Source organism: Ptychodera flava, chromosome 13, assembly GCF_041260155.1.
Source record: "Ptychodera flava strain L36383 chromosome 13, AS_Pfla_20210202, whole genome shotgun sequence".
Lineage (NCBI taxonomy): Eukaryota > Metazoa > Hemichordata > Enteropneusta > Ptychoderidae > Ptychodera > Ptychodera flava.
The window spans coordinates 35916646-35940174 of NC_091940.1; the positions used below are offsets into that span (position 1 = coordinate 35916646).

At 38.2% G+C, this 23529-nt stretch overlaps 1 protein-coding gene across 6 annotated transcripts in view; it reads left to right on the forward strand.

Annotated features, from left to right (window-relative positions):
- LOC139148303 (genetic suppressor element 1-like) overlaps nt 1-21278 on the forward strand; it is a 123260-nt gene extending 101982 nt beyond the window's left edge. For 5 of the 6 annotated variants that reach the window (XM_070719665.1, XM_070719669.1, XM_070719668.1 and 2 more), the window contains 14 exons: nt 357-562; nt 3417-3562; nt 4296-4487; nt 6163-6378; nt 7485-7855; nt 9193-9404; nt 9674-9795; nt 10430-11148; nt 11762-11977; nt 12430-12516; nt 13070-13546; nt 14079-14447; nt 15345-15448; nt 20064-21278. In XM_070719665.1, the coding sequence (XP_070575766.1) occupies nt 357-562; nt 3417-3562; nt 4296-4487; nt 6163-6378; nt 7485-7855; nt 9193-9404; nt 9674-9795; nt 10430-11148; nt 11762-11977; nt 12430-12516; nt 13070-13546; nt 14079-14447; nt 15345-15448; nt 20064-20159 (3533 nt within the window). In that variant the 3' untranslated portion in view covers nt 20160-21278. Of the gene's footprint in view, nt 1-356; nt 563-3416; nt 3563-4295; nt 4488-6162; nt 6379-7484; nt 7856-9192; nt 9405-9673; nt 9796-10429; nt 11149-11761; nt 11978-12429; nt 12517-13069; nt 13547-14078; nt 14448-15344; nt 15449-18459; nt 18511-20063 lie in introns of all 6 variants that reach the window. The other variant, XM_070719666.1, reaches the window with a different exon arrangement.
- The last annotated feature ends 2251 nt before the right edge of the window (nt 21279-23529 follow it).

Below are 23529 nucleotides of genomic sequence, written 5' to 3' on the forward strand. Positions count from 1 at the left end.
AGTGTTAACTGGTGCTCCTCATGGGAGATAGGCGATAAAGAAACACATAAGCCCTGTGTAACGCCTATAGAATATTAAACAAGCCGTAGTGTGCAGTGTAATGAAAGCACAAAGAACAGTACACCTATGACATCCCCCACAATGCCCGCTTTACCTGCCTTGGCAAAGGTTATAACCCCTGAGTGAGCAATGTAAATAGCTTGTACAAATTTTCTGAAAGCACCAGTCGGAAAGGTACTGAACATGATGCGGAGTCTCACACTCACGGAGCTCATTTCTCCCCTTTGTCTGCCTCTGAATGGGAGAGTCTCAGTGATATCTGCTAATATTATGGTTCTAACCATTTTGATTTATAGGGAAAGAGGAGCCATCGCCTGCTGTATCACCCGCCAGTAGTAGTCACAGCACATCTTCAACTCCTGCAGCTCTAGCCGCCGCAAACAAGAGTGTACAGCCACCTCCCCTGGTGCTGCCAACAAGCACCCCGCCTGTTGTCACAATAGCCCCGACCCAGACTATCAACTCTGTGCCACACCATCATCATCACCATCAAGAGAGACGGGTAAGTATCATCTCAACACACTCACACAACTTGCTGTTAATGAACCAGTACCAGACAGTTTTCTCTTCACGCTGTTCCAGCACTGTAAATTGCCCCCATGAATCAGTCAGCAGGACAATCGCTTCCCTTTTCTCGGATCATAACCTCCCCCTGTGGCATTAGTGATCAGCATTTTCTTTCTACGGGTGACTTTCTTTTCAGTTCAGCCAAGACGACCCAGAGGAATGTCTACAAATAGGGCCATCAGACCCTGAACAAAGCCAAAGACCACAGACAATGAAAGGTTGTCGCTATTGAAAATTAAATCAGCCCATACCATAGCATAGCCAGCATCAAACATGTTTTTTGTTCATGCAACTTGTAGTAGCTGTCTTCCTAAAGAAAATGACCCAGTGGGCTGATAGCCGTGATAGTTTGTGTTTCCCATGTCGGTGCTTTTGTTTGAATGGATTAGAGGGACATGATATGTAAACCTTGATGTATTTTCTGTAATTTTTGTTTTGTTTGTGAAATGGTTCTCGTTGTACTCCCAAAATTTTGTTGACGTGCCTTGGGCTCAATTTGCCAACATAATCAGTGTGATTGTGTATTTCCAATCTTACAGTTTACGTCTGCATTTTGTCTGGAATGGGAATTCATCTGTTTGCAGTATGACTACATATTTTACATAATGGCGTGTATTTGTAAAGCTGTAATGTATTTAATAGGGAAAGGGAAAGAAAATGTGCTTGTCCTCTAGAACAACAATAATCAAATATTATCAAAGTCACAGCCATAGTTTCTTTAACACTGTGTAGAGATAGATAGTAAAATTAAATGTCCCGTGGAGTGATTGTGGAGTGCATACCAACATTACTCATGCAACATCAAACTCATGTTAGCTCTACCCTTTCCCCCCTATTATAGTGTACATAGTTCCATCCACACCATTGCAAATACTGTTCCATTCACAATATTACCAACTACAGAATAATGCACCATGTCACATGACCAAGTCCATCATAACCAGTCAATGTCTATAATGGGATAATATTTTATCTTCTATGCTGGATAGCATATTGTCCAACTTGCACCAGACAACTAATCCTGCTGCAGCAGTAATCTTGGATTATCCTTGATAATCTAAATCTTCCCAAACCACAGATTTTGTTTGATCGCCAAAGCATGTTTTATGAGATGTGCAAATTTTCCCATCTGTCCACTTAATAATTGATAACTAATTTTAACGCACAAAATAATTTCAATTTATCAGTATCAAACATAGATTTACAAAGTCCCCTCCCCCAACCTCATCAAGGTACCACACCATGAGTGTAATATGATAATACTTTTGGCTATTATGCCATGTGTATCTATTATTATTACAATAATTATTTTAATTATTATTGAAACAGGACATACTTATGTGGACGGTGTATTACATTTGATGTACAAGTCATATTAATGTGGATCATAATTAGTATTTGCATGTTTCTTTGAGAGATGTGGAGTTATCATGCCAAGGATTGAACGGGAGAGTAAATTATTAGGTTTAAATTTACACCAAACACAGTCAAGAAACAAGAACTCAATTTAATCTTGTTAAATAATTTGAAAGCCCACGTATTTTCTTAAAAGACAGCAACATTTCATTCACATTAAATTAATTTCATTTAAAAGGGAAGCCACACATGTCAATTATGTAAAAAATACCGGCTATGGGTTTTATTTTTATGAAAAACATATAAATTTTCTTGAGGCAGGTAACTGAGTAAGTTAAACACAATTTATTGATTGAATTCAGGACATTGCCACTCTCTATATTTTGTCTGCTGTTCAAAAAAAGCATTTAAATGATTTGGGTAAGTTATTTAGTTAACAGTTTCACTTACTTATTACTGAATCTGACATGCTCAATAAAAAGTGTTTCTTTCGAACAAGGAAAGTGAGAACAGTTGTAATGTTGTCATTGCTCTGGATGTCCTATTTGATGGTAGTTGTTTTAAAAGAGTTTTGGTCATTTGTAGTCTATTTATAAATTGAACTCCATGGAAACATTGCCCATTGACAAAAAATATAAAAATAAAAAGTCTCTTAATTCCATTTGTCCATTAGCAACGAATAATCCCCAGTCCCCACCCCTTTAATTCCCTTTACCCATTGGCAACAAATTATTCTTAGCTTTCCAACTCCCCTCCAATAAATGGAATTGCCCAAGATGCACTGTCATTCAGAGGAGGGACTAGGAGGAGAGAGGCTGAGACAGAGACAGAGAGGGAGAGTGAGAGGGAGAAATGATCGTGTGCATGTCACAGCAGCTACGGTCTCTGGTGTTTGAATGACACCAGAGTGATGTCTAGCGAACTGACAAGTTGTTAGGCTAGTTGGTGTGATTTTCACTCATGTGTAAATATCAAGATAACACTTGGTATAATATTGGTGATAAGTAGAGGCCGATCAGAACCAGCCAAGTGCTACAGCCCAAATCTCAAAGGACACCGATTACTGCTGCATAACGGATTACAGCCTACTTACACGCAAATTCAATATTCTAATCAGCAGACTGTGCATTTGCAATGGCTCATGTTGTCAGTCTTGGTGAATCTGCCAGGCTATTTTTATTTTCTAATACCCTATAGTCTTAGGGCATAACTTAATGCTTAAGTTTAATTGATTTGCTTTTAATCTCTGTCTTCCGTCGAACAAAAAATTTGTGAAATTTTCTTAATGACTTTGATGGAAAGAAGCATTCAAGTGGGTGAGTCTTTTATCTCATAAATATTCTGATTAAAGACATTTTGTGTCATATCTCAAATGTGAACTCTCTCGTAGATGGTTTCTTGAATCTTCTCCCTCATTTGCTCTGGATTCTCAGGAGGAAGATCACCAGGATAGATCCAGTATCGACCGCCGGGAAAGGCGATCTCCTGACATGCATGTTAAGCAAGAGACAGCGTCTACTCTTCCTTCATCTATGTCGGGCAGCAATAGTGTATCTTCACATGTTGGAGTTCCTTACAGGTATGGGCAGGAGGAAAAGAATCAGCCGACAGCATCTGAGAATTTACTGCTCGGCTGCCATCAAAGAGCCGTTTACTGTGCACACCCAACCCCCTCAAATCCCACATCAATATTTTATGTGATTTTTATCTTGCCTTGTCAATTGTACTGGAAAAAAAAGTCTGGCCCCAGGGCTGGTGGCCCATAAAATTTTCAAATTTTAAGCGCTGTTGCAGCGCTGAGCTTATATTTACAGAGTTCATTGTTGATGCCGATGAATTTTTAATAGAATTTCTCCGTGATGAATATGACATACGTAGAGGATGTGAGTTTTGAATCAGGGGGTGGAACATAATGAGAATGTGTATTCTCTTCCCCAAAATACCCTGTGTACATCTTAGATTCCAATTTCTGATACTCATTGATGTATCGGACTTGCCCTGCGGTGAGATGAGAAATAAGTGTAATTGACGTGTGATATTGAGAATACTGATTAAGGGTTAGTTATTTAGTGTTCACCAGAGAAAATTGACGAGTATCAGAGAGTGTTTGGCAGGGTTGCTTGACCTCATTCCTCAGTTAGTGAGACTGGGGGGCATGGCTGCTATCTTCCATGCATAACAAACGCTATCACCTCCAACACTTCAAAAGATAACCATATGTCAGTCTTTCTGAACCTGTTCTCCGGAAACCCTACGCAAAATCCGGAGTCATCCACAATGTCGGCTTTCACTGTCCTCTCCACTTTCTACAGACCCATTCCGCACCATCCCAGTCGCAAGGAAGAAATTGGGGTGACGCCACGAGGGTTCCAGCCGTACAGGCCGGGAGATGAAGTGCGTCCAACACTACCGCCTCATTTACCGTTTGAAATGTCAGGTGCGCCTGGTTACCCGTATCCTCCAACATATCTGCATCAGCCACCATTCCATTATCCACCATTCAGGTAAGTCCAATCACAATCTGGCTTACATACAGGTACGTCCTATCACAATCTCCGTTATATTCAGGTATATCCTATAACAATCTCCCTTACATAAATGTACCCTGATAAAAAAGGGAAAACAACAGATAAGATAAATGTGTAAACATGTGAGTTGCTATGTGGTTTGCATGTCAATAGCACATGGTACGCATACTGATTCTCAGAGTCAGATATTATAAGCATGGAAATTACAGTGAAATGTTTGCCTTTACATGTATTTAGATATTCCAACTGGATTCAATTCCCTCCTACCAGTGAATTAAAATTTGCTTTGAAAGATCAAGAACGTAAAACAGCAATAGATTTTGTATCAAATATTTAAATGAAATATTACACTCCAAAAGGAGAAATAAAAAAGTCCATAACCACTCAACAATAACATGCCCCAGTGAATACAAAATGGCCGCCACCGCATTGAAATGAGTAATTATTTCCAGTTGCCCTTTGACCCTGAAACATGTAGCCATCCCTTCTGAGCTGTTGGTGCGGTGTCAGCTTCATGCGAGATTTGCAGCAGGATAGTGTGCCATAATTGAGAGCAAAGGCTGCAACTATCCACATCATTTCAGTCTAAAATTTCCCCAGTAATTGTGCCTAATGCATGATAATGAGTCACTGCCTAGAGTTCATGGAGTGATTAATAGATATTATCCGTGCGGCAAGTACTGCTAAATTGGTATTCACTGTCTGTTTTTGTTACATTACCCTCATCGGTGATGGAGGAGACGGGATGGATTTTTACCCGTGATTTATCAAGATCCATGTCTATATCTGAGCTGATTTGATACCTTGATAATAGCAAAGCCATTATCATTTGTCATTGACTTGAGATTGATGAATAATGGGTTCTGCAGGGTCATCTTCTTATCATACCAGATCATGTTCTCCCTTCTTTGTCTCATCTTACATGCTGCGCAATTGTTTTCTTGTTAGAAGCACTGCCTGTCTCAAATTCCACAGTTTTAATACTGCAGGATTCATCAGCCATATGATATCAAGTGCCTTGATCACTGCTTAGCCCCAATCCATACGATCTGAAACACAGCAAAGCATTGTTGCCTGCCTGAGACAGCTGTAATATAGATATGGCCTTGAAATTTATAATTAATCTATAAGAAACAACAAGCACATTATAATATGAATGATTGGATTACGTTGTCACAATAGACTGAGTGTCATGTGTTGTAATGTTTCCAAGCTGTTGTAGCTTTGTGGTGGCTGCCATGTCATATTTCATATGATAAGTGTGATGAGCTTCTGTTTCAGTGTCAGGACTTTCTAGCCTTCTGTTTAACACAGAAACGTTTATGTTACCAAAAGTGGACTTGAACATCATACCCTGACTTTTCAAACTACTCAGTGAATACATTTATGAATTTGAAGGTTTTTATTCACAGTGAGGAAACATGTGTACTTATTTATTGCAGTGGGTAAATTATTCATTAATAGTCTCGTGATTTTTCAATTTTCCTGTTTCTGAGAAAATCTGTTTATTTATATATTTAGTCATGATTCACTTTCTTTGCTCATCTGTATTATAGAAGTAGCATATGGCACTTGCGACATGTCAAATAAATTCTGTTGAAGATCTGCATTTCTAAAATTCTGTTTTTTATCGGACTTACCTCTTGTCTAGGTTGGAAGAGCACTACGATCGTTACAGCATGCCAGGACTACGACCACCATTCCTACATTTGCCACCCCCTCCCCCAGGACCAATCCTGCCTCACCCCCCAGCGATGGCTTTTCCCTATGCTGGAGATCGTTATGCACATCAGCTTGGGGTTCCGCTAGCCCACACGTCACCAGGTGCCAGGCCGCCTATTACGTCCCCATTACTGGCAATTGACAGGTAATGTCTGAAACAGCTCATACATTTAGTGCTACATAAATCAAATATCACCATTCACACTGGTCAAAGACATCTTCAAGAATGATTGAGGTATTTGCTACTCCAAAACGACTATAATAGACATTCAGTGAAACTATCTGCATGGAATTTCAAAAAGACTAAAATTTATTTTTTTTATTCAGTCTTTTCACGCTTAATGTCATTCTGAGTCAGACAACCTGGTGTCAGTGTACATATCAGAGAACATCTAATTTTAGCAACATTTTACATTATGCATAATAATTTTGCTCTTTTAGAGATGATGCAAAATGTTGGCATTGACTTTTTAATTTCCAGAAAATCCCCTGAAATGGAGCTTTGGAAACCCTGTTTATGATGTTCTGTATTGCTGATCATTAGACCTCTTCTATTACAATTTTGATCAAAATGAGATCCCCCATATCTAAACAACCTAAATTATTCTTGAATTTTGGACCCCATAGTAGTCAGAGTGTATTTCTAGCTAAAGTCTAAAGATTGAGATCACAGCTTGTCGGCATGTCTGGCACTATTGTTTGTGCTCTAACGTAGTAATAGAAAAATGTAATAGCAGATTGCAAGGGTCAGCCATGTCACCATGTTATTTTCATAAGACTTTATCACAACACATTTGAAGGTCGCTGATAATTATTGTGAAACCACAAGTGGCATGACAGTTCCGCCATTTTCTCCCCGGGAGAGTAAAATGCAATTTCCCATTTTTTTCCCCATTTTTTTCACGGTTAATTCATTTAACTGTGTTTGGCTAATGTTTTGTATTCAGCATGGGTGCAGAGCATCCCTTGTTAATTAGCATTTGGTCTATCATTGTTATATTAGTAGCTATGAAGTATGTATGATGGATAGTCATTTGAGACTCAGGCCCAGTCTTTCAAAAGCTCTACATGCTCGCTTGACTACCTCTGATCTAATTTCTATAATATTAGATTTGAAACGAACACCAAATTACCACAATTGGGAATAATGTACGCCAGGTTTTGTCTGCATTTAGCAGCCTCAAAATTTAATATGCCTTTGTGTTTTGTGTATAAAGTATTTTTTTTTTATCAATCATGGTTACTTTTCAGACAAAGACTGGAGCAAGAACACCGGGAAAGAGAACAGGAAAGGGAGCGAGAACGAGAGAGGGAGCGGGAACGGGAGAGGGAAAGAGAGAGGGAGAGGGAGAGAGAAAGGGAAAAGGAAAGGGAAAGAGAAAGGGAAAAGGAAAGGGAAAGAGAAAAAGAGAAGGAACGGGAAAAAGAGAGGGAGAGGGAACGTGAACGTGAGCGGGAAAGGGAAAGGGAAAGAGAGAGGGAGAGAGCAGATCGGGAGAGGCAGCGTCAGCTAGAGGAAGCTCAGAACCAGGCTTTAAAAGATAGAGAAACAGACAGAGAAGTGGCTGGCGTTACAGACAAACTCATCAAGAGGGAAGACCAAGAGCTCCACACACCGGAGAGTAAGTTCAACAATCAATCTTATCCATTTCATATTCATGAAATGTAAAATTTCATGCCCCTAACCTATCTTATCAGTTTGCAAGGTAACACGCAATTATGATTTATGCACAAGATTTTTCCGTCAAATGTGGAGGAAAAAAGCTGATTTTTTTGATGCGTAAATTTTTCATCTGTGTGCGTGTGTATCTACTGAAAATTGATTGGAAGGAGTCTCCGTGGAGGTTAGACCCTATTGACATTTCAGATACATCTCTGCGGGAAATCCATTCCTTTTCAAATAATTGATTGTTGTCAATTTCCCTTTGAAATAAACATGTTCCGTGTAGAATTCATTTCAGTAATCTTTGCCGGTCATGAATAATTAAAACGTTCATGTTATTTTATGAAAAGGTTCCTTCTCAGAGAAGGAAAAAGGTGAGGTTTTTTCTGAAAGCCTGTGCCAAACAAAACAGTTGTGAATGATGGATTGATGTAATCTTGGTGCGTTTTGATAATAGATAGTAGTCTCCAGGGTTCTTGCCTAGATGGGCAGCACTGTGAAATATCGCCTGAGATTATTGATCCGTTGCAGTTAAATGAAAATTTAAGACAAATTTATAGGGTGTAAGCGTATTAGAAGTGGACAAGATTGTTGAGTTCTTTTGTGTCATGGTCTAGTACATTTCATCCTCAGGCCTGGAAGCTGGGATATTTTTTAAAGAAACAATCAAAAGGTTACACTCTGAGCTTGTACACATGAAAATATTAATAATCATAATGATAATAATACTCTGTAAGTTTATTTGTTTTCTGTTTTCAGCATGCCCTTTAAAACTGAAAAAAATGATGTTGTGCTCATGGCTAGTATCGACGACCATAGACACAATACATGTTAATGCAGTAACACTATTTGGGTAACGTTATATCGCTGGCATTGATGTAGATAAGAGGACTAAAAGATCATATTAAATGATAAAAATCTCAATTTGAACTATGGCCTAGGATCCCTGTCTGCTTCATTTTAGATCTCACAAAACATTATCCATGAATTATTCCTATGCGGAATTGAACTACAAAGAAATGAATCTATCATCCGTTTATCTCAATAAAACAAAATGGACATGTAAAAGTATAGAATATATTAGAATGATGTGATGGACAATGATATAAATGATATTGAACATCCATATACTGAACATGAAAAGTAATAAAATGAAAGACGCCATGGTACCTCTGGAGATTATAAAGATTGCATATTTTCAGGGTTTTTTTTATCTACATTTGTAAAATATTGTGAGATTTTTGAGAAACCAAAATCCATGTTCTTTAACGCCTTTTTCTCCACTGTTCTGTACAGGAAATAGCTATGGTGAGCATATAGGAGGTCAGACTAGCTTAGCAACTCAGGACCCACACCCAGCAGCTCACATGTTCCCAAGACAACACTTGAAAAATCTGGAAGAAGAAAGTAAGTGGCAGCAAAAACAGAGGCACAAAAGACTGCAAAAGGAAGAGCGCCACCATGAGATGTCACAGTACAGGGGACAGCAGTTATTACAGCAGCATCAGGTCAGTTGCAGCATACTTCATAACCTACTGCACATCAAGTGTCAGCATGATACTTCGATTTTCATGTGTTTTGACTGTTTCACTTGGAAATAGGGTAAACAGATTGAGAAAAAGTCTCAGCAGATAAATATATTTGGTAAAATATCAGTAAAATTGATTGTATTAGACATTCAGATGCAGTGCTATTCATTTGTGTGATGTTTTTGATAGTGAGTACAACATTCACTGAAAATCCTGAAGTTAAACCACAATATTGTGTTCCTACACAGCAAATGCTGCAACATCAACATCTTTCAAAGAAGAGCAGTGAACACTTTCACAGAGAACGTGAAGCTGCCGCTCAGAGGGAGAGAGAGTTACTGCTTCAACAGGACAGAAGTCTTGCAGAGAGGTGAGTCACAATATTTCTGTAGTTTGATGGTTCAAATCAAACAGGAACCATGTCTGTTTGGTTATTCCTTAAACCATGCTTGCTTTCACCAAGTTAACCATTTGAATACTGTATTGGAACGCTGGAAATGCTAAAGCTGCCAAAATCGCCTTGGACTTTGCAATTTCCATTGCATTTGCTATCAACACAATGCTAAAATTGCCAACATCATAGTGAACATGGCAATCATACTGATTCTGTATACAATGTAAGATGCCATGTGGATGAATATTCCACATTGACAATTAGCATGAAATTTTAATACCAAAACAATGCTCATTAATGTAATTCGCATAGGTGAATGCTAATCCACCTCACATCTGGCACTTAGAATGATTCTGTGCGTAATGTGATCAGTTCATTTTTCGTTTCAAAGAAAATCAAATCGCTTTGTAACTCTGTAAGTTATATGTCTGATCTCTGTTATCTTTCATTGATTCTGTGATGTATTCTTAGAAATACCTTTGGAGGTGTTACCTCTCTGCTGCTTTGGTGTTTTGTCAAATATGTGCATGTAGCTTTCACGTTGTGAGGGGTTTGTGTTTTGGAATGAAGTATGATATCCAATTGAGATAAGTTTGAAAACAATTTCCAGGAATATGAGAGATTTGCCCAGGGAGTTTGAGAAACGGGACGGCCATCAGATACCACCACCGCTGGTTCCACCCAAGTCTGCTGAGGAACCGTGGAAACATAAACTGCCATTTGGAGAACAGAGACTTGTAAATCACTTTGAACACCACACTGCTCAGTACATGTATGACAGGAGACCCCCTCATGAATACGACAAAGCAATCATCCAGGAGAGGTCTCCCTTCGAAAAGGACATGCCGCCACGAGGCGATCATAAACGAAACTCTGTGAACAGAATCAGTGTCCGAAATCACCAAGGAGGTGAGAATAGCAGGCTAGCAAACCATGTTGAACGGTCAGAGAAGGAAGTTAGACTTAATCAGTATGACTATGATCATCCGCATGCTGAGTTCAACTACCACCTTAATGAATTCTACAAATCGCAGCAGTTTCGCGAGCAGTTACACAACGATTTACTACGGAGGGGTGAACAGGACCAAAATATCATCAGTAAGTTGGACTTAGAAGAGAGAAAACGGAGGGAAGCGCGAGAAAATGGAACTTACTTCTCAAGTGAGAGCGAGGAAAGCGACAGTGATGATGATGAGGAGACAAAGAGAGCACGACATCGACGACGGATGTTGAATATTACATCCAGACCCCCTATGCCATTGGATACCTCAGAGAAAAAAATGGGATTGTTTGGTTGTCTAGGACTTATAACACAGGAAGAGAAGGAAGGTAGGCATTTCTAGATCCATTTTTTTTGTCATTGAGAGTGATCAACACATAGTAGCTCTCTGTGGCACAGTGGACTGGTTTCAATGAAGAAATAGTCTTACTGGTCGTACTCATGCTCTTAGCTTCTGAAACAAGAAATTTGTGTGACCCTGGTAGAATGTGCCTCAGGGACAGATATTCGGACTCAAAAACTTTTTCAATTCTTTTCAGATCTACCACTTGTATTGTGGAGTTTCATTTCCAAGCTCTTGGTGTGACAGAACTTTTCAACATCTTAGTTTTTCCGAAATTCAAAAATGTTATTTTCTCCATAGAGTTAACACAGGCATGGCAGCCAGTTTGAATTTCAAGTATCAGTAACTCTGGGGTAATTTGATTCTCTAGTACCAAATTTGCACGGTGACCTCCAATTTATATTCTTGATTTTGAAAGAGAATGATTGAAAGATTCCTTGTGGAAAGTTTGAGCAAAAGTTCGAGTCTTTCACTTGCCAGTTGCATACTACCTTAACAAGTCAATGTTTATCCAAGTACCAAGAATATAATATCTGGTAAGTCACAGATCTCTATCGCAGACTTTTCAGTGATCACTTACCCACTGTATTGTGTTTCAGAGTGTGATAAAGAGAGAAGGCATAAAAAGAGGAAATTATTTAGGGAACCAAGCACATCACCACCACCAAAGAGAAAAACCCCTTCACCAAAGATTTTGTTAAATTCAGTACCAAGTATACCTCCTGAGGAATTTGAAAGACAGCCAAACTATGACAGGAAAAAGCATTTCCTTGCTGGCTTGAAACTGGAAGCAGTCAACACAACCAAAAGAAGAGGTAAGCTCCTTAAATAACAGTGTTTTCATTACGCCCTTCTGACATTCAAAGTTTTTTATAACCCCATATTTTTCTGTAGTTTTAGTCTTGACTTGCTTACTTTAAGATGCCAATGATTTGGTTTGACTTTTATGTTGGTTGGCTGTACAATGAAATTTATTCATGAGTGGATCAACAGTAGTTTTCTCTACCATCCATGATGAATTAGGTCTGTGATACTTACTTCTGCAATGGATAAACCATTAAATCAGCACACAGGTCACATGCAGGTCACACGTCTATCATGTGGCACCTCCTTAAAGGTTTAAAGGTGTCTCTGTAGAGGCATGGGTTAAAAGGTTCAGTGTTGAAGAAGAACCATATGAGCTTTTATACATAAACTGATACTGACAAGAATGGTAAAATATTTCAAGATTTTCCAAATAATAATGTTTTCTATTCCTCCTCCGTAGAATTAGCTAGGCAAAGGCAGTTAGTGGAAGCAGATAGGAACCGCAGGCTGGGATTAAAAGTGGCTAAACCAAGCAAAGAACAAGCAGGTGTGTAAACAATTGCCGCTTTATTCAACTACACTCTTCATTCAGACTGTTATTATAACTGTAAAAAATTAAAAATATGAAAACAACATTTTCACTTCCAAAATGTATGTGTTATCTTTGTCGTAGTGTGTGTATGCAGTGTGTTTATTTAACCCTTTCACCACCATGGTTTGTCCCAAATCCATTGTTTTCTATGGTAAAGTTGGACCTGTATACAGGGAATTGGGGGTGAAAGGGTTAAAGATTAAGATTTTCACCCGGTTTACTGTATACTGTTCCACACTCAGCATTGAAAACGATGGGTTTGGGCCAAACCATAGTGGTAAAAAGGTTATGATCAGTTTACTTTGTATGTATTCAGAGTTCTCCACAAGGGGGTGGACAACCTCTCTGTTTTTCATGCAATCAAGTTATATGTTAACAACAATATAAAAGTATAAATTTCACAACAAAGGAATACACAAATTTGTGTTTTTTACGTAAATTAGCCGTTACTCTGTGTTTCTGTAAGCTGTTGTTAACACTGGTACCGTTGCCTTTTCACTGTGTACAGGAATTTCACCAAGTGAAGCACAACTCAAGCAGCATGAGATAGAAAAGTACGAAGTGCCACCTCCGATACGAGATGACAAAACCAACCAGGTGTTCAATGATCGGCCGTTCTTCACCGCCCATCACCCTGCCGCTGTTCACCACCACCACCAACTCAACCACCCGAGTGGACATCATCCAACGCATCACCCCGGCCACCCGATACACCATCCTGTACAGAACAGTGTACACCACGCACACCCGACGACACAGTCAGATATCCAGGGATCGCAGCCACTTGGTGGCAGCAAACACAATGACAAATCAAATGAACAGGACAGAAGGACTTTCAGCAGAGACTCTGTCATCTCCTCTACAGCCTCGCTGTCCAATAGGAAATCGCCTTTCAATACGAGTACATTCGCTCAGGAATTTCACGAGTCAGTGTTACAGTCAACTCAGCAGTTGAGGAGCAGTGGACACACAACTGATACCGCAGGTCAGTTCATAGTCCTGCAAGTGGTCTTCATGTAACTCTTGGTGTATCAAATCTTGATGCAATCCATTCATTTTCAATGGATTGCCGGTGCCTCCACATCTGCACAGGAATGTAATGTTATGAGTTTGAAGATCATAATTGTTCGGCACATTCCTACGATGTGTATTGGTCAAAATTCTAAAAATTTTACAAGTACCTAAAATGGCTTGGGTCAAATGAAGTTCAGAATGAAGATCAAAACTCTATCAAATTATAAGAAATAATGAAGAATGGAAATGATTTAAAATAAAAACGAAACATGGCAATAACATTTATTTCACTCCTGTTGAATTTTGACAAAATTTCTAAAGGGCAAATATCATAGTAAGAACAGGAACAGGACAAACATTTTTTATCACCTTATGTATATGTATTTTACAATGTGTTACAAATAGCTGAAGACGTGGCATCATTTTTCATTTTCTAAATGTTTTTTTTTTTATTGGTCACAAACTTCAATGTCAGAGTAAAGTTTGCTTTCTGTTAATTTTAGGTGAACATACAAATTCAGTTTCAAACGACATAAATGCACACCAGAAAGCTAGAGAGAAGAGAACCAAAAGCCATCGGCCACTGCCGCAGATGCCACCCCCTTCATCCACATCATCATCAGTTTCCTCATCATCATCATCGTCAACATCCTCCTCATCGATGTCATCAACAATGCATTCCACATCTATGGAGAGACTTCAGCAGCTGGAACGAGACAGCCTGATTGCCAGGGATGGCCTGGCACTGCGACAGAGTCACCTTGCCATGAGGGACGCCGCACACCCTGTGCCAATCAGAGACAACCACAGGGACATCTACAGATGGCCTGGTTTAGATGTCCTGATGGAAGCTTACCAAAGACACGTCTCAGGTGAGAATTGCCAAACAACCACTTCAATCTCCTAAACAATAACTGTAATTTTTTATGCCATTTTCATTGTCTTTTTTAAAAACTATGATTTCACATTCACCTCCCTTATAGCAATGTATACAAACACAATGCATTGTAAAACATGCAGTATTTGTGTTAACAAATAGATTTAGTTGGGACTATGATAAAGTTGTCAATAACAACATTGGAATTTATATATACACAGGCTGTGTTGATAATTTGAGCACCATGTATTTTTACATTATTGTAAGAATACAATAAGAAAATATTTTACAAACACATCAAAATACGGGAAAATGCATAAAAAATTACAGGTAATGCAGCTTTCAAAATTGAAAAAAACGAAATCTGATTGAAATATCAGAATATATTTGTACCAGATGACGTTGCATTTGTCACCACTTTAACATCAGCTATTTAATGGTATGGAGCTGTTGTGTAAAAATACACTTCCCATGTGCAAAATATTTTTTATTAAATTTAATGCCTCCTTTTTTTGCACTAATGTCTTTTCCTGTCAACCAGATCTAATTATCTTAATTCTAATGGTAGTACCACCTGTCTGTGATGATTGGGTTTTGGATTTCAGGGTCGTTAAAAATCACCAGAGGAACAAAAGGAAAGGAATCATATTAATTATTGAAAGCAATGTGATCTGTTACACACAATAACACAAATGACATGTAGAAATCCAATCAGAAATAGGACAGATATGTAATTTTGTGTCAGTACTTCGATGATGCGGTCTCTTCCTCTCAAATTTGCCTGCTTATCTTGTCTCGTCAACTCCTACTTTTTAAATGAAGAGAAAATTTTGGGTTTTTTTCATAATTATTTGACTTTCTTTTTCCCTTGACCTTTGTTGTAAACCTTCAGAGCAAAATATGGAGAGGGAGATATTAAGGGATCAAATGCTGAGATTCCGTGCACAGAATCAGGATTTGAACAGAGTTGCAGAGCATCTGAGAATGAGAATGGCTGTAAGTACAATCTCACATCATCTCACACACTTTTTCATTTTTACTACCTATACATCACATTGTTATTTCAGTCTTTTCATATTTTTTTGCCCCATATCATTGAGAAATAGGTCGACATATTGCTTTCTTCTTTAGTCTCAGACTATTTTAAGACTGCCTGTGCAAAGAACCATACCCTGCAGTGTTTATGCTGGTAAATCTTCATTGTATTATTTAGCTGGCTAGTGTTTTATAAACATGGTCTTGCCTGAAGAAAAAATTGAAAATGAGTCTTGCACACAACAACTGTCTGTTATTTTACTTGAATGTCTAGTCACGTGAAAAGAGCTTATGTTAAACTGATGTGCAGGTAAAAAAGATATTTTGTGGCGTGTTGTACAAATGAAGTATTTGTCTTTTTTTAACAAAGCTGTACAAGGCTTGACTTGACTTGTATGTTGAGTGTGAATTTGTCCTCTGGCCAAGGTCATGGTACGTCTCTCAGCTCTACACGCCATTTTGACACCTACGTATAACCCCTTCAGCAGAGGTCTGACAAAGGCTTCCTACACTGCAATCCTTCAAACGACTATTTGTGACATGCTGCATGCATCAGCTTTCCGTGTTAATCAGACGTGACAATTGCACCCCACGATAGAATTGAAAATGTTCAGGGACACAAGCCGCCATGTCTCTCTTTTGTTACAACCATAGGTGTCTATCTCCTTGTCTCAGTTGTATAATTGTATCTCAGAAAGGTCAGTGTTTTTTATAAGACTGCCATAAAATTAAAAAAGAAGTGATGGCAATTGACCTCATGAAAAGAATCATAACCTTTTGATACCTCTGTTTTCCTAGAACAGATAATAATATATGAATATTTCACATCAAAGTTCACTATGCAGTGTTTTTGTTGTATTTTTTTAACTGGTGGTTATAAATATCTGTTGTTGGCACCATATGGTTACCCCTGTTTTCTTGTTGGTGCCGCTGTGTTCTGTATTGATATTCTGGATGGTCGCTGAGATGCAGGCAAATTAATTGGCCACTCTCATGGGTCTTTTCAACACTAATCTACCATGATTGAAGCAGATAAGAAGTTTATCAAGGCAGCTGGCGTCACCGCACTGTCAGTATTTGTTAATAATGTGGGTAGTATGAGGATTGTGAGTGATTTTTACCGGAAAATTTGTTTAAATTTTTTACATGAATATGAATACATGAATACTTGGAGATCAGATACTGGAGAGAGTTGAAGTCTGATTTTTTTTGGTGTCCCTCGTTGTTAACATTTAGTCAAAATCATCTCTATTTGACAGGAACAAAAGCTTCCCTGCTGATAAGTGGGTTTTACTAGTCAGCAATCCCCTGCTTGTGGTTTAGCAAATTTTGCGGTGAATTTTTAATCAAATGTGGTGACAGACAAAAACCCAAAATATTTTTTAAAAGAACCGGCCGTTGAACAAGGGACTTGGGGGGCCACACAATGAACGATGATACCATGTTTCTGCTTTGTGAACAAACCAATTTATTTAATGTAATATAAAATAGAAAACTACAATTCCCATGTTGGGTGCATCGATGCGGAGTGTCAGCTTTCTATTGATTGATCACTGTAAAGAGGTAATGAGGATTTTCCAAGCAGCATGCAAAACCATGAATTATTAATGCTTCCAATCATGTATAATGTAGTTTAAGTAGACAGACTAGACAAGCGCACGCATGGTGACACATCACTGCTTTTGAACAATGAAGTGTTGAAAATCATCCGCCATGGTTCTCGGGAGGGTCAGGCTCCCAGAGCTCCCAGTCCTGATCAATATATAATATTCCACCAATGGGTGTCCAATATGGCTAATTAGAAATTAAGACTCTGGTCACGCTTCGGGGATGCGTTCTGTCTTCCATGATGTCCATTTTCTCTCTTTTGATGGAAATTAATTTTGTTGAACTGTTAGGGAATTGTTATTTGATTCCGTGTCTATGCTGACACAACTCCTCTGATAGGATTTGACCTTTGATTAGTAATATGCCACACATGGCAGACGGGGCTTGGAGAACACTGCTTCTGTGCATCTCTGCTTAACATTCAGGTTCAAGGATAATTTCTGTTCCGTCGAAATGCCCACCGTTAGAAATTCAACCTGTCTGTCTTTAGTTATTAAACTGATTATTTAATTAGGGAAATTGCTAATGTGTTTGGATGGTGCCAGTGAACCATTATGAAAGTATCTATTGAACCTTGTCTGTATGTATTTTATATGGCGCAGCACCAATTACAATAAAAATGTTATACATATAATATTCAGCACAAACAAATAATCTCTGCTCCATGAATTCTGCTCCAATGCTAAAATTATCTCTGTAGATACTGTTCACTGGCAATATTGAATATTTTAAAACATGATTTTTTTGAAAAACAGAATAAAAACAAATTGCCTCTGACTGTCTAATTTTCAAGATGTGAGTTCAAATATATACCTCTATGGTTTTACTTCATCAGTTACATTTTTTTTTTCTAAAGACATAATTTATGCATATGGACATTTTATGAGATTTACCTTTGACAAACCTGGTGGAAACTTTTCAAATATCAGAGGCATTGTGCAGTAAAGTCGTCCTCCAAATCAATTCATACTCTCCATCATCATGAAACCACTATTTTTTTGCATTTATATTCAATCTATGTAACAGATGTGACAACAGATGTCCACTTTGATCACTATCAAATAATACTAAATGCTTCCACGACATTTTACATGCTGGCCAACGCATTACACCATTATTACTTTTGCAAACTTTTTTTTTAAATTCTCTCACGGCTTTGCATTTTCCATCACAGTAACATTTGTGTTGTTACAAACCTTTCTCCCCCATTCCTGTGAACGGAATAATCCAACTCAATTGATATTGCCATGGCGGCTGTTCCATGATCAGGACATTACAGGGGGGATGAAAGTGTTGAAACATCTGCTGTGTGCACACTCTCATGTCATCTTCTGTGTATTCTTTGCTACCATTTACTTTTGCAGTATTTCTACTACTGACCACAAGCTAGGCAAGGTGACTCTCAAGCAGAGAAGGTATGAACATTCGCAGCTGAAGTTTCTCAGTCAGTATCCAACTATCCTCAGAATATATATCTAGAATTTTTGCTCATTCATTTGTCATGGAAACCTATATAAATTCCATCTCTAGAAGGTGAAAACAAGTAAAAAGGATTTTACTTTTATATTTTGACGCTCACTTTGCGTGTTAGGAACAGACTGACCTGGTATCTGACATGGGTTGATGTTCCTACACTCAAAGACCACAGGGGTTAAAAAGTTAATTTCTTTATATTTTGTGGTTTTTCTTCAAGTGTGTTTTTGTCATTTTCTTGCTTTCTCTGCTTCTGAGTCATCACACACTACGTATCATGGTCATTTCATTTTGTCATTGGTACATTGTGAACATGTTATTTTTATTTTAAAGCTCTCTTTCTCCCTTTCCCACCGCATCCTTGCTTTCCACCAAGTCATCCCATCCCCAGCCTGGTAGAGTGACATGCATATTGTATGGAGTTGACACCGATGATAACTTTTAGACACTGCTTAATCTTTGACGTTTTCCTTTCGTGATGTGTGTGGATTTTATCATGTTTGTACTTCAATAATGCCACCAATAGATGACTTTTCTGGATACGATTTGCCACTGGTGATGTTGTTCTTCTGTTTTTCCACTCTTCTGTCCATGCCCAGTGACCTTTTACCCTATCACCTTTGAACTTTGGTACAACCCTCTCTGGGGAAGAGTTGGATCTATTCGCATGCATGAAGGTTTCAAAGGGACAAAGCGGCCATCTTTGTATATCATTTCCATCTGGATGTTTTCTGTATTTTCCTAATCGAATGAACTCAATTTCATTTTAACAGAAGCCACTTTGTGTCCTAGTTTTAGGATGTTTCAATGCCGTAGCAAATTAGACATAACTTAAGTGATAGCCAAGCATGTTGATATAGTGTACATCATCATAGACGGCTAAAGTATCAGATCGTAAGCAAAGTAGCTTGATGATGAATTAGTTTTGAAGTGTATGCCCTGAATAAAGAAGGGGCCTTGCAGCATGGATGGCAGAAATTTGTCCACAAAACTTTTAAGTGTGCAGGATCATTTTTAGTGTTGCATTTGAAAACCATGATTTCTGGCCACATAATCTTTAATCATTTGACAAATAAAGTCCTTGTCCATATTTGCTGCCGTAGCAAGACTGACTTAAAAGGCGATTCTTAAGATTGAACTGAAAAAATTAAGTGCTGATAAATTTCACATATGTCAGAAGTTTCTTGGGGACAAATTAAAAGGAAAAAGAAAGCACTGGATCGTTTATTCCTATTTTCATTTGTATAGGTCTAATTGACCAAAGGAAACAACAGGATGTACCAAAAGAGTGTTTGTGTAGGGTTGGTTAATGCTTTCTCCCCCTTTCTTTATATGTAGGTCCAACCATACAACAGCAGAGAATAGGGTTATACCAAAGTGTTAATAGTGATAGAAGGGCTGTTCAGCTGAGTAATGAAACAAATGCTGCACAGTGTGTATCCTTCGTTGTTAATGTGTCAAGCTCAAGTTTTTTGTGTTTTCTCTCTCTCTCCAGGATCTGAACAATTCCAAGCACAAGTTGGAAGAGGAACATATGAAATGTAAGAACGCTCTTAACACGTTAACAAAATGTGTCAAGCAACTTGTGTGACATGCGAGGCATGTCATTTGTTAGAAGGAAATAGCTGCAAAGCTGCTGAAGATACTTTTCAAGGAACAGCAATCGACGCGTTGTATTTTGGAGGAAATGTGAAAGAAGTTATCTCCTTGTAAATGAAGTCTGCCCCCTGGAGACAAGCATCGGAAATGGAGTGCGCCCTCTACAGGCACACATTGACACTGAGACAAGGGAAAGGCAAAGTGTGTGACAATGATAGTGACGTGCACCATCTAGAGGCATGGACAATGAATAAAATATGGCTTACCTGGTGTAAATTTTCACGTTTTGTCAACATTCGCAGTCATTTTACACATCAAAGATACACGATAAGAAAGCTTTAATCTGTGCAAATGCTGCGGCTCAATCAATTTGGCTGAATGCTTGGACCTGTTTGTATTTGAAATGGCTGACTTGTGTAAATTATGCAGTAAAAAGTACAGACGGTCAAGCTACTGTATATGTAAGTCACAAAATCACTTGGGACCACTCCAAACACTCACATTTTGACAAAAGACAAAATAAAAAGTTGTAATGCAAATATTTAAGAATCTATTCATTGGATGTTAAATTCTGATAGCAAGTTTACTGGATTGTAAAAAATTTTTGAAAAAATATTTTGAATCCTGAGATGAGAAGACTTTGGTTAATTTTAGAGCTGTGCTTATTTAGGAGCAATATCACACTTTTTGACAAAAAAAAGTATAAAAAAAACCCTGCTTGTATATGAATAAGATTTTCCTAGCCAATCAGAACTTGTACTCAATCATGTGAAATATTTAGGAGAGAAAAAAATCAGAAAAATGATGTGGTATTGAACTTTTCCTAGAAGGCTTTAGATATTTCAATTTTTCAAAAAAGTTCATAGATGTTTTAGTCGGTCAGACGTGTTTTCTGTCTTTAAGCGTGGAAATATTTTTCTCTTATATTATTGTCTAATTTATTGTGACTTTATTTGTTCAGAGACTGTCATGTTTTAGGATAGTGGTTTCTTTGTATTATTATTTAAGCTTTAAAATCAGGACAAGACAGATGATGTAAAACTTTATAGGGTTATCTTTTATCAGAGAGAAGAAACTATTATTAAAGTTTTTCTATGTTCAAAAATAACAATTTCTGGTGTATGTTCGTAAAAACATCTTCCGATGGAAATATTTAAAAAGATGCTTAAAAACATACATAGAGCATTTTAATTATGGCTCGAGGCACCACTGAGCATTGTTTAAATTTGGATATTAGGCCCTATATACATTTGTCAGATAGAGAGTCTTTTCCTTTGGACACAAGGATTCTGTTGTTTCATTAGAAAGTGATGTATAACATCCGATGAACTTGAACATGACTTGTTAGTGACCTCAACCTCACAACTCTGCTCTGAGCTCCGTAGACCAATTTAACAAAAATTCTGTACAGTTTCTGGTTTACACCCCAAATAATGCCACTTTTACCTATAAGTCTTCCACCCCCATGTCCCAGTTCATGGAAACAAACTCACAATTTTAAACAATCAGGCCGTACTACTGTGATGGTGAAATAGGTAAATCATTTGCTATGATCAAGAGATATCTTGTCTGTTAGGTCAGCTGAGGAACATAGCTTTTGCAGCATGAAATGATATTACAATAACGTCAAAAAACTGACTTTGATCTTGTTACAACTGAAATCAATTCTGGTCAGACACTCCTCCAAGCCATATCCAAAACCCTTGCCCTTGTTGTGGTTGGAAGTGATCAGGGGGTAAACACCCTGATAAAAATTAACAGTGATTCCAAAATGCACAGTGGCTGCCATCAGATTTACAATCTCTGCATGATTCTCAGGTAATGTTGATATAACAGGAGCTATTGCAAACCCCTAGTGGTGTACATGATTCTTATATGTGATTTCAATCAGACCAGATCCTGTAGGTCATTCACAAGGTGTTGCCCACCATAGAAACAAACATGAAAAATAAAAAAAAACCATGAGAAGAACTTTGATATTTCAGTTGTGCATTTAGGTGTAGCACTGTTCACACAAGTCCTTCCAGTTTAGCGACTATTTCTCATTACTTTTGAGTCAGGATTATTTTTAGCAACAACCCCTGTGAATTCTTTAAAATGTATCCTGCCTTCAAAAACTATCCTTTCAAAGGAATAATACAATGTTGGATGCATATACTTAGCTTGTAGGTCTTCTTTGATAGTGAAACAGTTCATCTGCTCTGTAGTGTTTACAAGGTACCAATGATGGTTCAGTGATGACAGCTGCCTTCAAATGAGTAATACACGTCATCCATCTGCGTTGAAGTCATAATACAATTTCACTAGAACAGGAAAAATCATTAAAATTACATAGGGATGCGACGGAAACTCCATGAAAAAATTACTCTTGACAGTGAGGGTATAATGTATGGTTAACGAGGAAACGGGCCATTTTTCCCGCCCAGGTGAAAATTGCTCGCTTATTACGATGATTTGCTCTGTGGCACTTCTGGCAGAATGTAATACCACTCATTTAGGACGTCAGGTTCAACGTCACCGCAGAGTTCAAACATGTCTGTCTCTCTGTCGATAACTTTAACTTTTGACACTGAGGGCAGTATTTGTTCAGGAGTGTCTGGGTACATGCACATTTTCATTTGTTACAGGGACGTCATAATCACAGCATCCATGGACAAAACGGATTTAAAAATTATAGACGTCATGTCGATATCAAATATTTCGCATGTAAACACAAGATGCTTATAAAACGCGCTTTATATTTGCACTAATTATGTCACATACCGATTTCTGTGGCCTATATCCGGGGCCTTTATCGTAAACTTTTGTTCTTTCGTGTAAGATAGCGTATAACGAACGGAGAATTAATGTGATGGACACAAACAAATACATCCCCTGTAAAAAAGAAGTAAACTCTTAGTCAAAATTTTTGTGAAAAATATCGAATTATTGAAAACTGCCTGCATAAAAATGTTACTCTGACATCGTATTTATGGTGCTTCAACATGGCAACGACTTGCGTGACGATATCACCCGTACAGATCAGCCGCCCATACATCAGGGATTCGATTCGACGTGTTGTGTGTTCGCTTGCCCTGCAAATTAATCACTTCTCATGAGAAAACTGTGACCTTTGCATGATCTCTATGAAACTGATTGATCTTTCGTTTTGATAAGCAGATTAGCTCAGCAAATTCAGACAGCTGTTGCACCCGTACATCCGTCATTTGGGTGAGAAAACTGACTCCAGCGCCAGGAGATATGATCAAGCAAGCAGCTGGGTCTATTGTATGACACGCGTTGCCGTGTGCTTGCAGTCCCCAAAATCGTGCTTGGGTGACCCCATGTCACCATAAATCGATTGATATCAACTGCTATTCCTG